Consider the following 15,862-nt stretch of genomic DNA (forward strand, 5'->3'; position numbering starts at 1 on the left):
ATTCTTAATTGAGGTCTGTGATCACTGTGGAGTTGATAAATGGATTTTCATGAACTGTTGATAAATGGATTTTCATGAACTGAATCTTTTGGTGAAGATAATGCATGTGCAGGCATTCTCTCTCTCTCTCTCTCTCCCTCTCTCTCTCTCTCTCTCTCTCTCTCTCTCTCTCTCTCTCTCTCACACACACACACACACACACACACACACACACACCACACACACACACACAACACCAGGAGAGATAAGGAAGTACAATTTTAAATTTTGAATCACACACACACACACACACACACACACACACACACACACACACACACACACACGGTCAATCCAAGAGAGATAAGGAAGTGCAATTTTTAAATTTTGAATAAAATTGTAAATAAATTCTAGACTGTGAGTGTTGTGAGCACTGTAACTACATAGAATTCATTGGTTTTTACTAGTGTTCTTCAGAATAGTGTCAAACAGAACCTTTGAAGAGTGTCTGCCCTTTGTTTGATACAAAACTAATTTCAGTTAGGCCACCTGGTTTTTGCGTTACATATTTACACATTTGTTTTACTAGTTTGTTATAAGATAACTTTGGGGTAATTTCTGTATTAGTTATTACTCAAGTTTTGGTTTGATCCAGATAATTTAATGTGATTTCCATTTCTCCCACTCATCAGCACATTTGTGTCCTTCTGTTCTTTCAAATTGCCCCAGTGAGGGAGTTGAGTAGAGAAAGTGGCAAGCAGTGGTTTGGCTGGTCAGTAGTTTTAAGACTTTCTGTTGTACTTTTATGACTTCTAAATACTGAATGTTGTTTTAAGCTTTAGTGCAATTGAAAAACTGATGAAATGATTTATATTGCCTTTCTATTGTAAGAGAAATTATTGGGAAATAACATCAGCTCAAACTTCTCTTTTTAGTTTTTAAGAGGCTTGGAAATTGAAATCAACCTCATAAATCACATCAGGATTTTAACTCATTAAGAAAGGTATTAGTGGTAATATTTTATATATATATCTATATCTACATATCTATATCTATAGTTCTTCGTCGTTATAAATTAAATTTAAGGTATAGCATAAGGATTTTGCTTGCATTCTTTGTTTGTAGCCCTTATTCCACATATCTATCACACATGTATCTTACATTACATCTACACATTAGATGTTTATTACCATCTCTTGACTTTTTTGGCTAATGAAATGTATACTATGGTAAAATAAAATCTCATTTCTTTCATTTGGTATTTACCTCAGGGACTTATGGTTTCCAGGATATTGTGGATAAAATTGGGGCCCTCTACCACCTAGGACTTAGGGCCAGAAGTGCCTGTTAAGCTTCTTGTTTTCAGGTTATTACTATTTTGATTTTGATGATGGACTAGGATTTTTCCTTTTTAAAAGATTCAGTCTTATTTTATGTGTATGTGTGTTTGTGTCTGTGTGAGCGAATGCCTCATGTGTGCAAGTGCCTGCAGACACCAGAAGAGGGCTGTTAAGTGATCACTCAGCAGTCAATCGGGCTAAGGTTTTCTTTATTCAGATACACCAGCTAAGCACAGGCCAAAGCGAGGAGGAGGGAGCCAGGACCAGGGCCAGCAGAAGGGGAAGAGGGGGTCCATGTGTCCGAGGTCCCCTTAAGAAGCCTTTTCTATGTCACCTTAGACTTCCCCTCACCCCGCCCTCACGGGCATGTCCCGGCACACCTGTCCAGGTTACCTGGGGTAGGACTAGAGTGTCTCCCTACGATTTGCCTTTTAGTCTAAAAGAGGATTAAAACTTAATAGTGTTAAATATCTAAAATTAACAATCATAAAGGTGAAATATAAGAGGATACAATAATCTGCTATTGCACATCCTATGTCTATTCCGGCTAAGCCCTAAAGTTATGTGGAAAGGGTGTCTAACTTGAACACCTCCTTCCAATCCCAACTCTAAACAATAAGAAAGTTATTTCTAACTAGGCTTACATTACCCTAATAAACAATAATGGGGAGTGGGGGTGTAGTATCTTCTAAGTTACTTCCTGCTGAAATGGGAGGATGGTAGCCATGTGGGGTCCTGTGGGAAAAAAGATGCTAGTACAGGGAAAGTCTCTAATGAGTTATCGCCAGTCCATGTTAGATGAGATTTGCTTGATTGAAGATCTAGGTTGAGATCCTCAACTTGATTGAAGTCAGTACTCGAGGTTCTGGTTGGAGTGTCAGTCGAAATGGAGTGAGTTGAATCCAGTGCGGTTGGAGAGGTGTGGTCCAATTCTTTTTCCGGAGCATGCAGGGATTGTCGTCAGGCTGGTCCTCATTGGCTGTATGGGACTCAAACATAAGTGTCATCAGAGAAATGTTTGCTTGCACATGTATGTGTACTGGGAAAGGCAATCCTTGAAAAACAACAATTATGAAAGGGTGTAGGCCTTGAAAGAAAGAACCAAGAAAAGACAAAGATAGTCCTCTAATCCTTCATTTATTCTGTATTACAGCAATTGGGTTCTTGATATAACACAGAAACTTTAAAATTTTGTTAAATAACATGCTTGGATTTTAGGGCAGGAAAGCCAAATCCAGCCTTATATCCAGCATCGATTTAAATGAATAGGGACTAGGAAATGAAGAGAAATAGAGTTATTTGAGAGACAGCTGTAAAGTTTACCGTATGGCACATTCCTTTTGTTTGATGGTTATAGCTACCTTCTTTCCTTAAGTATCTACTCATGTAGTGTCCTTTGACTTCCAGAGGTGGGATTTCCTGTGAGGATAAAAACAAAGCATTTCCCATCCTTTGGAAGGCTTTTATTTAGTTCATGAGATATACCAAACTTGGTCCTCTAGGAGAGCAGCAAGTGTTTTTACTTGCTGAGCCATCACTCCAGGCCCAAGTCTCTGGGTTTTCAAGGCTTTGAGGATTTTTTGTTTTGTTTTGCTTGTCTTTCCTTTATTTATGTGTTCAAACAATAAGATTTGGATCTTAGAATTTTAGTAACAGGAATTCCCTTCTCTTATTTGTCAGTTAGGGATGATATGCCTTCTCTAAGTCTATTGTAATCACCTAATGAAATATTTGTGAAAGCCTTAGATAGATGATAACTAGTCATTTAATGATAAATCAGTGTTACCTTATCCTTTCCATTGTAAGGATTCTCTATAGTCTAAATTAATCTATGTCTGCTTTTTGAAAGACATTTTCTCATAGGTTGTCTATCCATTGGAAGCACTTTAACCTAAGTAATACTAATAATAATGACAACAACAGTAGTTACTATTATGATTGCTATTGAAGCAGGATTTACTTTGTATCCCAGTTTGGCCTGGAATGCACTCTTTAGTCCAAACTGCTTCAGTCTCAATAAAGCTCCTTTGTTAGCCTCCTTCCTAGTGCTGGAATTATAGACATGAGCTTTGACACCTTGTGTGAAACTAAAATTTCAGCACCAATTTATTCAAATTCTAAAAATATTTGTAGGTACAAATATTTTGTTTTGTGGGAACTTTAATGTCATTTACATGATACCATTGAGTTTTCAAATGAGGAAGACAAGGCATAGAGATCCCAAGTGATTCACCTCAGGTTTGACAACTGGAGATGCCCTTGTCTGTGGTCCATTCTCTAACAAAATAGGAATCTAGATAAGAGATTGGCAAGGAACATCAACTAGCATCACTGTGTTACTTTTTAACTGGCCATTGCCCTAATAGAGTTCTCAGGTATAGGAAATTCTCACACTGAGATGCCATTTTAACAAAGAGGGGCAATAGATAGAGACTGGGAAGGAGGACAGCTGTGTGTGAGCCATAGACATTCTGATGTGAGACTACTTTCTTTAGTGCAAAGTCTTTTACTTGTATTGCAGTTTCAAGTATGTTCTAATTTATGACAGTATCACATTCCCCAAATGAAAGATTTCCTTGTTAATTAACTGATTGTTTAGACAGTTAAAACTTTTGTAGTTTGGTTACATCTTTTCCGTAAAAGTGTTAAAAGTCATAAACATTAGATAGGTATAGTATGTCTCAGATGAGACACTCTTCTGTGTTCAGTTAGAACTTTTGAACATATTTTTCTTTCATGAATGAGTATGCATTTAAAACATATAGTAATCATACCCCTTAAGAGATAGTTCCTTTGTATCATAATAAAATGTTTTTTCCTTTGGTTACTTACTATTAATCAAAGAATACATGAAAAGGTCTCAGTTGTTTTTTTTAATATTATTACTATAAATACTCAAAAGTATGATGAGACTTAATGTAATAGAACTAAGTACACATCTGAAAAACACTGTGTAAGTTGGTGAGCTAACTGTTGGACTTGACTGGTTTAGACATCTTCATCACTTATTCCATCTCTTTATAAAACTCCTTATGTTTTCCTCTTGTATATAATAGATTCCAGGTTTGATAGCCAAGGGGACACTGTGAAGACTGAACTCATGTGTGTTCTATCACTTTTAAAGCAGCCCTCTCTGTAATTTCACAAGACAGGCTCGAAAACCAGAAGTAACCCAACTCCAAAATTGGCAGTAAATCCTCTGACAGGGAAAAGGTGACGTACTATGTAATAAATTCCTTTGTTGAAAAAAGAGATGTCGCAATAGTGGAAAGTGAAGTACCAAATGTTTCCTTTTAAATTTGGAAAGGCCTTTACTTATTACTTATCTGTCCCTGTGGACTTCTAACAGGCCTGTGTTGAAAGGCTTTTTCACATGTCCAGTACTTTCAGTGAGAGTGAATGGAAGCCTTTATACTATGACATATGTACTTCAAAATCATCAGTGTTCCTTGGAGATCTGAGGTATGCCAGTAGTACCTACTGAATGTCAGCTTTTGTTGTTGCTGGTCCTGTGTTCCTGTGTGCTGGCAGCCCAGGAATGTAGGATATGTCTTTGTTATGCATGCATCTTTAATTTCTCCCCCTCTGGAGATTCTTGATATCAGAAGTGATACAAGAAAAACAATCTGGCAAGGCAAAAGTTTATGAGATAATAAGTTACATTTAAAAATGTTAATCTCAATCTGAGGCTCTATGGAAGGCTTGTATTATATAGTAGCTCTTACCCAGAAAGAAAAATGGCTCTTGCTTACCCAGAAGCCATCAACTGCAGATAGCCACTGAGAAAGGGGTGGAGCTTATGAGACCTCACCCACCCTTATTGGAATGTTGAATGTCTTCGTGTGTACAGGAATTTTTCAGGTAACCATAACTGCTGTGAATTCATGAGTACAACTATCGTGTCATGTCTGGAAAATGCCATTTCACAGCATTTCTCTTCTACTTCCAGCTGTTATAGTCTTTCTTCTCCATCCTCCATGATACTCCCTGAATTTAAAGGGAGCTTGATGTAAATGTCCTCTTTAGGGCTGAGCACCATTTGTTGAAGATACTGTCGTCTCCAATGTTTATTTTGGTGCTTTTGTAAAAAAAAAAATCAGGTAGCAAAAAGTTGAATAGCCATGCATATGGATTCTGTATTCTATCCCAGTTTGTCTGTCTATTTATGTTATAGTACCATGATTCTGTAGTATAAATTGAAATAACTTTTGGTGAAATCTCCAATAAGTACTCCTTTTTTTTTTTTGAGACAGGGTTTCTCTGTGGCTTTGGAGGCTGTCCTGGAACTAGCTCTTGCCAGGTTGGTCTCACATAGATCCGCCCGTGTCTGCCTCCTGAGGGCTGGGATTAAAGGTGTGCGCCACCAACACCCAGCTCCAATAAGTACTCTTATAGTGAGGAATGGAGATTGTTTTTGGAATCTAGGGTGTTTAGTTGTTGTTGTTGTTGTTGTTGTTGTTGGTGGTGGTGGTGGTGTGTGTGTGTGTGTGTGTGTGTGTGTGTGTGTGTGTGTGTTGTGTCCATATGAATTTTAAGTTTTTTCCTTCCTGTTTTTATGAAGAATATTACTAGAACTTTGTAATTCAATTGAATCTGTAGATTGATTTTGGTAGGATAGCCATTTTTAAATTTTTTATTATTTAATTCTTGACTATGAGAGGTGTTTCCATCTCCTAGTATTTTTAAAGTTTTAATTGTATAAGTAATTACTTCTACATCCTTTGTTAAGTTTATTCCAGGGTGGGTTTTCCTTGTTTTCTTGGTTAGTTGGTTGGTTGGTTTGAGGCCATTGTGAATAGAGTTCTTTCCTTAATTTCTTTCTCAGGATATTTTCATTAGTATATAGGAATGCTACTCATTTTTTTATGTTAATTTTGTATCCTAGCACTTTGAAGAAACGGATTGTCAGTTCTGACAGTTGTCTGGTGTAGGTATTTTTTAGGGTCTCATATATATGCTCATCATCTGTGAATAGATACCTTTACTTTGTCCTTTTCTATTTGTGTCCCTGTTATTTGCTTCTCTTGTCTTATTGTTCTGGCTAAAACTTCTAGTACATTATTGAGTGGGACAGAGAAATTGTACACCCTTTTCTTGATTCTGATTTTTGTGTAAATGTTTTGAGTTTTCCCCTATTTAATGTTGGCTATAGGTTTTTCATATACATAGCCCTTATTAGATTGGGGTATGTTCTTCCTAATAAGAATTTCTTAAGAATTTTAACAATGAAAGAACGTTGGATCTTATCAAAAGCCTTTTCTGTTTCTGTTGAGGTCAACATGTGATTTCTATCCTTGAGCCCATTCTTAGAATGTATAACACTTACACTTATATATATATCCTTACACCCCTGGCATAAATCCAACTTAATCGTGGTGAGTTATCTTTTTGATGTATTCATGAATGTAGTTTCCAAGTATTTTGTGAGAATTGTATCTAAGTTTTTCAAGGATATTGATCTATGATTTCTTTTTCTTTATGTGTCCTTGGTATCTCTGTCTTGCTGCCTTTGTAAAAAGAGTGTAGTAGTGTTCCTTTCTAGTTCATGAACTAGTTTGAAGAACATTAGTATTCCTCTTTGAAAATGTGAAAATTCACCAGTGAATCCATCTGGGCCTAGATTATTAATAATTGGGTGGGTTTTTTTGTTTGTTTGTTTTTAAACAGTGTGTGTGTGTGTGTGTGTGTGTGTGTGTGTGTGTGTGTGTGTGTGTAAGTATGTAGATGTGAGTTTAGGTGTTCTTCGATGCCAAATCCTGGAGCTGGAGTTACAGACAGGTATGAACTGCCTGTATAGGTACTAGAAACCAAACTTGACATGAACAGAATGTGCTTTCAACCTCTCAAAGCCATTCCTCCAGCCCCAGGTAGGGAGATTTTTAATTACTGCTTCAACCTCACTGCTTGTAGAATCTGTTTGAATTGTTTATTTCATTTTGGCTTGATTTTTTAGGTCATGTATGTCTAGAAAGTAGTTCATTTCTTTACACTTTTCCAGCTTAGTGGAATGTATGCTTTAAAAGTATGATTTAATGATTTTCTGAGTTTCACTTGTATTTGCTTTAATGGTTCTTTCTTCATTTGTAATTTTACTACTTAGGGTATTTTCCTTTGGTTTGTTCAGGTAAGGGTTTGTTGATCTTATCTTTTCAAAGAACCAAATGTTTTCTTCATTCGTTCTGTGTATTGTTTTATTATCTTTTCTAAATTAAATAATGTTTTGGGATGTGTATATGATATATGCCTATATGTGAGTGAGTATTCAGTTGTGTAGAGTGCATACAAAAGGGAGAGGTTGATACCCTCATATATTCCTCAGTCATTTATCCAAGTATTGCTTCCCCCCTTAAACAGGACATCTTACTGAACCTGGGGTTCTGTGTTTCAGTTGGATTGGTTAGCCAGTGAACTCCTAAGGGTCAGCCTGTCTCTGCCTTGCCAATTCTAGTTCTACATATATAATATACACCACCATGCCTGGATTTTATGTGGATTCTGGGGATCTGAGCTCAGGTCCACATGATTGCCCAACGAACACTTTAGCATTTAAAAGAGAACATACAGTTTTTGTCTTTCTGAGTTTGGATCACCTTGGTTAATATTATATTTCCCAGACCCATCCTAGACAAATGGGGCACCAAAGAGTATAAGATATGAGACAGTGTTTCTATGTGTTATCTGGGGGAGTATCAGGGCATGGGAGATGAGGGTGAAGGAGAATCTGTTAATATATTCTCTGTTCTAAAATGTTCTCATATCTAATACTTTATATGTTAATTAAAATTTATTTTAATAGAAAAATTATTTAATAGAAAAATTTATTATGAATTTAAGAAAGCCATACTGAAGTTTTTTAGTAAGTCCATTGGAGATAAATGTATTCATTGTAGAAACATGGGGAAACAGAAGTGAACATCAAGTAGAAACTGTTAAACAGTCTCTGAACAACCACAGAAATGTTTTGTGTCAGACTAAGAGAATTCTTTATTATATTTTCAGTTTTATTTTGATAATGGAAATTTTATCCAAGTAGTTATTTGTAGCCTGTGAGACAGTTTAGTTTGCTGTAAAGCATCGTCTCAAACCATAATTATAGACTGTTTTTGTATTCTAGGCTCATATAGATGACTGTCAGGCTAGCTGGGAATCACCTTTTGTAGCAGAAGGAAAATACAGAGAACATCATGAGAAGAAAGGAAAACCCACCAGAATAGAACTTTAACCAACTTCCTTTATTCTTCCACTGACACCCTTTGAGGGAGTGGATATTCTTGTTGGCAATTTTATTGCAGATGCTTAAAACATCCCAAGGCCTTCCTATGAAATCTTACATCAATCCTTCACTACGTATCTGAAAGAGTGTGTATGGTATGTGTATAGAAAGACAGTGAGTTCGAGGCCAACCTGCTCTACAGAGGAAGTTCTGGGACAGCCAGAACTGCTCAGCAAAACCCTGTTTTGGAAAAAAAAAAAAAGCCACAAGTGCTTAATCTTAGTTTATAAGATTTATATTGAAAAAGGAGTAAGCTGAGCAGGATAAATTATGAAAAGTTCATTCCATTTTCCTGATGGCATGGCACCCCCCAAACTTTTTTCCTTACAACTCCCACAACTCTGGCATCTCCAACACCTTGGGTTTTCCAAGGCAATCCAGGCTTCAACTTCACAGCTTCATGCAATGGCCTCCCTACTTGGCCTATGTTCAAGGAGATAAACAGTTGAAGAAATGGAATAAAGGGAGTAGTGACCTCAGGGCAAGATCCCATACAGCTAAGTTTACAACTTGTGGAAAGAAATTAGACAGAAGCTTAGAGCTGGATATGGTGGGGCACACCTTTAATCCCCATACTGGGAAGGCAGAGGCTGGCAGATCTCTGAGTTTGAGGTCAGCCTGGTCTACAGAACCAGTTTCAGGACAACCTAGGCATTTCTTGAAAGGCAGAAAGCTGGAGAAGATTTAATCAGACAGAGGGGCCATGTTCCATCCCCTATGTAAGTAGCAGAAGTTGGCAGCATTGGTCACATGATTCTGTTTTAGAGTTAAGGATAGAAGAAATGGATTATGTATGGAATTTGTCTCTGTGCCTAAAGAAAGCAGCTGAGGCCAGGCATGTTACCAGGGGTGTCCCTGAATGGAGGCCAAGTAGGGAGGCCATAGCATGAAGCTGTGAAGTTGAAGCCTGGATTGCCTTGGAAAACCCAAAGTGTTAGAGATGCCAGAGTTGTGGGATACCTGCTGAGAAGAACTCCTAACAGGGAGTGGAACCAGCCCAAGAGAAAGAAGTGTGTTGCAGAAAACAAGGTAAAACAAGAGTTAGAGATCTGAAGAACATTTTGACATCAAACATGGAGCTGCAGAGTTTAGAGTTTGCCCAGCTTGTTTTCTTCCAGTGTTTCCTCTCTATGCTCCTTTCCCTATATTTTGGAATGGTAATGTATATCCTGGGCCATTATATGTTGGAAATACGTGATCTGCTTTTTGATCTTGACCTTTGCAGGAGGATTACAGTTAAGAGATTGCCATGCATTTTTAGAAGAGACTGAACTTTGAAACAAGTTTGAGACTGTTACAAATAAACTATGGGGACTTTTGAAGTTGGAATGAATGGAAGTTTTTGTATTATGATATGTCTATGAGCCTTTGGGGTCAAGGTAGTGAGTGGAATATGATGGTTTGAAGAAAATGGCCCCCAAAGGGACTGGTACTTATAGGAAGTGTGGCCTTGTGGGAAGAAATGTGTCACTTTGGGAGCAGGCTTTGAGGTGTCTTATGCTCAAGCTTCTCTCAATTTGACAACTTCCTCCTGCCTTCTAGTCAAGCTGTAGCCAGCATCATGTCTGTCTGCTTGCTCCCATGCTTCCTGTCATGATGATAATAGATTGAACCTCTGAAACTGTAAGCAAGCCACTCCAGTTCAGTGTTTCCTTATAAGAGTTTCTGTGATCATGGTGTTTATTTCATGAAATAGAAACCCAAACTAAGACACTTACTGGTATAGATACAGTGCATATGGAAGGAAATCTAGATACATGCTCTGTGGATGAGCTTTGAAGGCATTGTGCTAAGTGAAATTAGCCAGTCATAAAAAGTAAAGGAAAAAAAAGGGGTGTGTGTGTGCTTGTACTGACAGTTAGTTGCTTGTATTTTACTTGCCTGTATCTTGAGGGCAGGAGCAGGGAAGACTGGCTAAGGACAGTTGACTAAGATGCTACTGATTTAATTTCACTTAACTTTCACCACTCTTTGAGTAAAATAGTTCCTTTGAGATAGAAAGTAGAATAAATGGTGGTTTACAGGGATGTGATATAGAAAAACAAACTAGTTTTTAGTGAGTTTCAGTTTGAGAAGATGAAAAGGTTCTGGAGATGAATAGAGCTGGTGGTTGCACAACTGTATACTCATAAATAATTAAATAGTAATTTTGTATCATACACAATAAGGATACAGGTGCCCTAAAAAGGAGAGTCCAATTACAGTGGTTTAATCAGTGTTTCTTTTTAAATCTTTTAAAATGTCATTGTAGCGGACTCCTGGGAGAATATAAGAGCTAGCCACACTATCTGACAGTGCTTTCTATTAACTATGTCTGTCCTGATTTCCCTGCCTTCCTCATGCTTATATACACTGCCATTTGGTCACAGGATTGCTGTTGCTTCTCATACTTAGTCTTGTACAGACATCAAAAAATTAGATTTAGGTACACATGGAAAGCATGTTCGTGCATATACCCCAATATCTATTTAGTCCCTCATATTTCAAATCTCCCTTGCATTTGACTAAGAACATACAACTGTTTCTGCCAAGGGACTTGAGTAGAAATGATATGGTCATTTCCAGGATGTAATTGTTAGTTTGAAATGTCAACTTGCCACAGTCTAGAGTTACCAGGGAAGAGAGTCTTACTTGAGGAATTATTTAAATCAGGTTCGCCTGTGGTCATGTTTGTAAGAGCTTCATGATTGTTAATTGATGTAGAAAGAATCACCCAGACTGTATGCAGTACATCTGTTTAATGGGCTAGATGTCGTACTGAATGAATGAATGGAAAAGCTAGCCCAGGACAAGCTGTAAACAAGCAGACAGAGTGGGTGCCTTTTCTTCCCTCTTGACTGTGGGTATGATGTAACTAGCTCCTTGAGCTCTTGTCTGAACTTCCCTGAAATGATGGACTGTAGGCTTGAATTGTGAACATAGTAAGCTGTTCTTTTCCCTAAGCTGCTTTTGGTTATGTATTTTATCACAGCAACAGAAACTAGAATGTACTCTAAAGCAGGAAAACAGCCCTATCTACATTTATGGATGTTATAGATGATGGGATCACTGGTATTTTTTTCTTCAGTATATGACCCAGATTTGACCTGCAACATTAATAAGAGTTATGAATTTGTTAAGTTACTGAAATTTGGGGTTAATTTTTGCTGCCTCGTATTGATATTCTGATGCATAACCAAAGGTGCTTTTTTTTTCTGTTTGTATTTAATGAAATGAAGGAAATGTAGACACTTTTTCAAGAGTAAGAGGATGGGTATAAATTATTGAAGATGGGATTTTACCTAGAGAAAAGCAGAGGAGTGGCTCTAAGGAGAATGGCAAATACTTAAGAAGTACCAAAATTAAGAGATAGTAGCTTTTGATAATATGTGAAGGTGACTCCCCTGCTCCGTGGATGCTTCCTCCTGGACCCTGGATTAGGCACAAATTAAACCCAAACAAGTGTTTTCACAGAGAAAGTTAAAGTGGCTGCTTTCTGACTCAGGCAGAAAACAGCAGCAAATGACCTTACAGGGGTAATTTTTAAGAGAAGAAGGGGAGGACTGTGTTAGAATGGGCTTGGATGTGGTACTAAAGGAGGTAGAGACTAGAGAGGAGAGAGAGGGGCAGTGGTGAGAGGGGCAGTGGTATTTGTCCCAGAGGGACAAAGGATTGCCTCTGGACAGAGGAGACCAACTTGGCCCATAAGCAAATGGTGGTTTCTAAAGGTAAAATGGCAAACCCTGTGTTAGGATGAGATGTTTAAATTTAATTGGACATGTTAATTAGGTGAGCCAAAGGGGATTCTGATTGTTGAATTTCAGTATTTTGATAGCTGTACCTTGGTATTCAGCCGCAGGATGAGGAAGTGGTTAATAAGGGAATATACCTTGGTGGCTAGCTTTAGAAATGTAATCTAATGGATTTTAGCAAGGTAGAGGGAATGGAGGAGAAAGGTTAGGCCTGGCAGAGTTACATGGGCTAGTGTCCCTTTAAAGTAGAAGGCTTCATGCAGAGACTTTCAACTAAATGACCTGTTCCTATTGCAATTCCTCTTTTATTTTGACTAATTTTTCATGGAAAAACAGCTGAGCCACAACAAAAGCCCTGCAACTGACACCACAGTCTTCTTGTGATTCTATGATTCTATCTCACTCATGCCTTAGATCTTTAGCATGTTGCTGCAGAAAAGTTGTAATTGTTTTGGTCATGATACTGAAGGAACTGGTTCCTTCAGTATCATGACCAAAACAATTACATTTGAAAATGAATATATATGAATAAGCTTATAAATTCTATTTTCAATTTCTAAAAAGTAAGAGAATCTACAAAATCCTACAATCAATATGCTAGTCAATGATGAAAGTCTAACTACTGTCTGTGTTCATAACAGGTCATTTAGTTGAAAGCCTCTGCATGAAGCCTTCTACTTTAAAGGGACAAACAGTACCAACTGCCTAGGGATAATTGGGATAGGAGTGAACACAGGAGAAGAGGTGTATATATGAGGAGGACTTTTCTGACATGAAAGACAGCAACATGGCTTAATGCTTATTGGAGATATCGTTTCTTAAGATCTGTCAGTAGTACTTGATTCTTATCTACTACTCAGGAGAGGGCTAAGTATCATTTAGTTTTCATTTATCTCACAGACTGAAGGTGCTCTCTCTACCAAAAGAAGAGAGAACTTCCCTTTCAGTAGGACATGGGTTTGATTCCCAGCACCCCTAGGCAGTTGGTACTGTTTGTCTGCAGCTCCATTTCCAAGGAATCTAATCACCTCTTCTGGCCTTTCAGCAAGTACCATGCATACATGTAGTGCACAGACATTTATGCACATATTTAAAATGAAAATGAATAATTGTTTAAACAAACAAGAAAAGTGATTGCTTAATTTAGCTATTTTAGTCCAAGGTTCATTATGATTGTTGAGACTCTTCTTTGTCCTGCTTTTCTCCAGTGTCTTTGTCCTGCTTTATCCTGCTTTTTCTAAGTGTCTCTGAGTGGTCCAAGTTTCAAATTAAAAGTCCTTACCTCCCTCCGTCCTTCCCTTTCTTCCCTGCCTTCCTCTTTCCCCTCATGTCTTCTCTCTCTCTCTCTCTCTCTCTCTCTCTCTCTCTCTCTCTCTCTCTCTCTCTCTCTCTCTCTGTATGAGTGTTTTGCCCTCGTGAATGTATGTGAATCATGTGTGTATGTCCAGTACCCACATCACTCTGGAATTACAGACAGTTGTGGGTACTGGGAACCAAACCTAGGTCCTCCATAATAACAAGTATATTTAATTGGTGAACCATCTCTTGAGTCCCCAGATTTACATTTTCTTTAAAACTACAGAAAGAATTTACTCCTAAAAGTTATGTGAGTATGAAAGAATGAAGACATTTGTTGTTTTATTATGTCCCCTTCACACTGTTGGTGTATGATTTTCTTGAACAACAGGAGGGAGAGATTTAGGCTGCCTTTGGAGATGCCTACATTTCTTTCCAGCCTCCCAGGCAAGTGGTGTCAAAAAGAAAATGGTTGACAGCTGTAGGAACCACTTATTCTATGGAGAGTAAGACCACCCAACAGAATGGTGTGTAGTTACTCATTAGTGAAAATGGGATAGAACACTAGGGACAGAATCTGGATTCCCATGTTATATAAATTATTCCTCTGAAAGAGGGGTTTTATCTTTTTATTTTTATTTTTTGGTTTTTCAAGACAAGGTTTCTTTGTGTTGCTTTGGAGCCTGTCCTGGCACTCAATCTGTAGACCAGGCTGGCCTCAGATTCACAGACATCCACCTTCCTCTGCCTCCCAAGAGCTCAGATTAAAGGTGTGCGCCCCCAATGCCTGGCTGAGGGGTTTTATTTTTAACTATTTCTTTTGAGATTAAATAGTCCCATGTTTCTTGATATTGTATCGAATGCCATTACCAAAACTACCAGACTGCTCATAGAGGTCATTTCATTCTCTTGATGAGTTGTCCTGTTTCATAATTACTTCGTAAGTTGTATGCAAGGGTGTTTTATGTTACTGAAACAAGCAAAACATTCAGTATTGCTTTTCCTCAACTGTTGTTTTTCTTGGACTTGTAGGATGTGGAGAGCATCTTGTGCGCACCATACTGGCTAGAGAATGTTCTCACGCTTTACAAGCTGAAGATGCTCACCAAGCTCTGTTGGAGACTATGCAAAACAAGTTTATCAGTAAGTGGAATGTTGAGAAAAGCCTTCTAAATAGAGGAAATTTCCCTCAGCTGTATACATTAAGAATCAATTCTCCCACATAAGGCTCTGGATTTTTCTTTACTGCCTAGCATGAAGCTAGACATTCAGTTAATATTGTTTATGAGCAGAAATCCTATCACAGTAGCTACTATAGCATGATATCAGCTATTTAATTTAGTATCTAGATTCTGAGACATTACTAAAATGAAATTCTGTAAAAGAAACTCAAGGGACAATGTACTATAATATGTTTGAAATGTAATTGGAGCATTGTATCTTTCTTACCTTATTGTCAAGTGCTCCGCACAGGTCAAGATGGAATCCTCTCTGGACATTTGCCCAGTTCTCTAACAGATGTGCATATATGTGTGTGTTACTAAATAATCTGAGGATGTTTGTTTGAGTTGAAAAAATGGACTACTTAGGTATTGAGACAAAGTGGATGTGGCAGTCCTGTTCTAACTAGGATTTACAAACCATATAATACAATAGATTAAATGGGGGAAGTCTAAAAAGAAGACTTTCTAACTATGATAAATAGTAGCAAGAAGGTAAATGGATAGTTTACTACTGTGCTGGCTAGTATTTATGTCAACCTAGACAACATCCAAGGGCCATCTGAATAAAGGAAACCTCAACTAAGAAAATGCCTCCTCTAGGCAAGTCTGCTACATTTTCTTAGTTGATAATCGATGTCACTCACTGTGGACAATGTTACCCTTGGGCAGGTAGTTCTGAGTTGTATAAGAAAGCAGGCTTAGCAAGCCAGTAGAAAACAGAGCTCCTTCATTGACTCTGCTTCAGTTCTTACCTCCAGGTTCCTGTTTGAGTTCCTGCCCTGATGTCCCACAGTGATAGATCATGACTGGAGAGTTGTAAGCTGAAATAAACCCTTTCCTCTCCAAGTTGCTTTTGGTCATGGTGTTTTATAGTAGAAACCCTGAGACAGGTACCCTAGGATGAAAGTTTCCCTAGAAGAACACACTTGGAGGGACTTTAAATCCTATCAGAGAAGCTATAGATTGGCCATCAGACAGCCGAACTTTGTTGGCTAGGTCAAGATCAGATGGATCTGGAAT

General features: G+C 37.9%; 1 protein-coding gene across 9 annotated transcripts in view; it reads left to right on the forward strand.

Moving 5' to 3' along the window:
* Positions 1 to 15,862, forward strand: part of Tasp1 (taspase 1) — a 207,632-nt gene that overhangs the window by 134,835 nt on the left and 56,935 nt on the right. For 7 of the 9 annotated variants that reach the window (XR_003486507.2, XM_027421662.2, XM_027421665.2 and 4 more), the window contains one exon: positions 14,652 to 14,762. The exons of 1 other annotated variant lie outside the window; for it this stretch is intronic. Coding sequence is in view for 6 of the 8 variants with exons in the window: in XM_027421662.2 (XP_027277463.1) it covers positions 14,652 to 14,762 (111 nt within the window). In the remaining 2 variants the exon portion in view is untranslated. Of the gene's footprint in view, positions 1 to 14,651; positions 14,765 to 15,862 lie in introns of those variants that run through there. One more of the 9 variants, XM_027421667.2, reaches the window with a different exon arrangement.

Source organism: Cricetulus griseus, chromosome 6, assembly GCF_003668045.3.
Source record: "Cricetulus griseus strain 17A/GY chromosome 6, alternate assembly CriGri-PICRH-1.0, whole genome shotgun sequence".
NCBI lineage: Eukaryota > Metazoa > Chordata > Mammalia > Rodentia > Cricetidae > Cricetulus > Cricetulus griseus.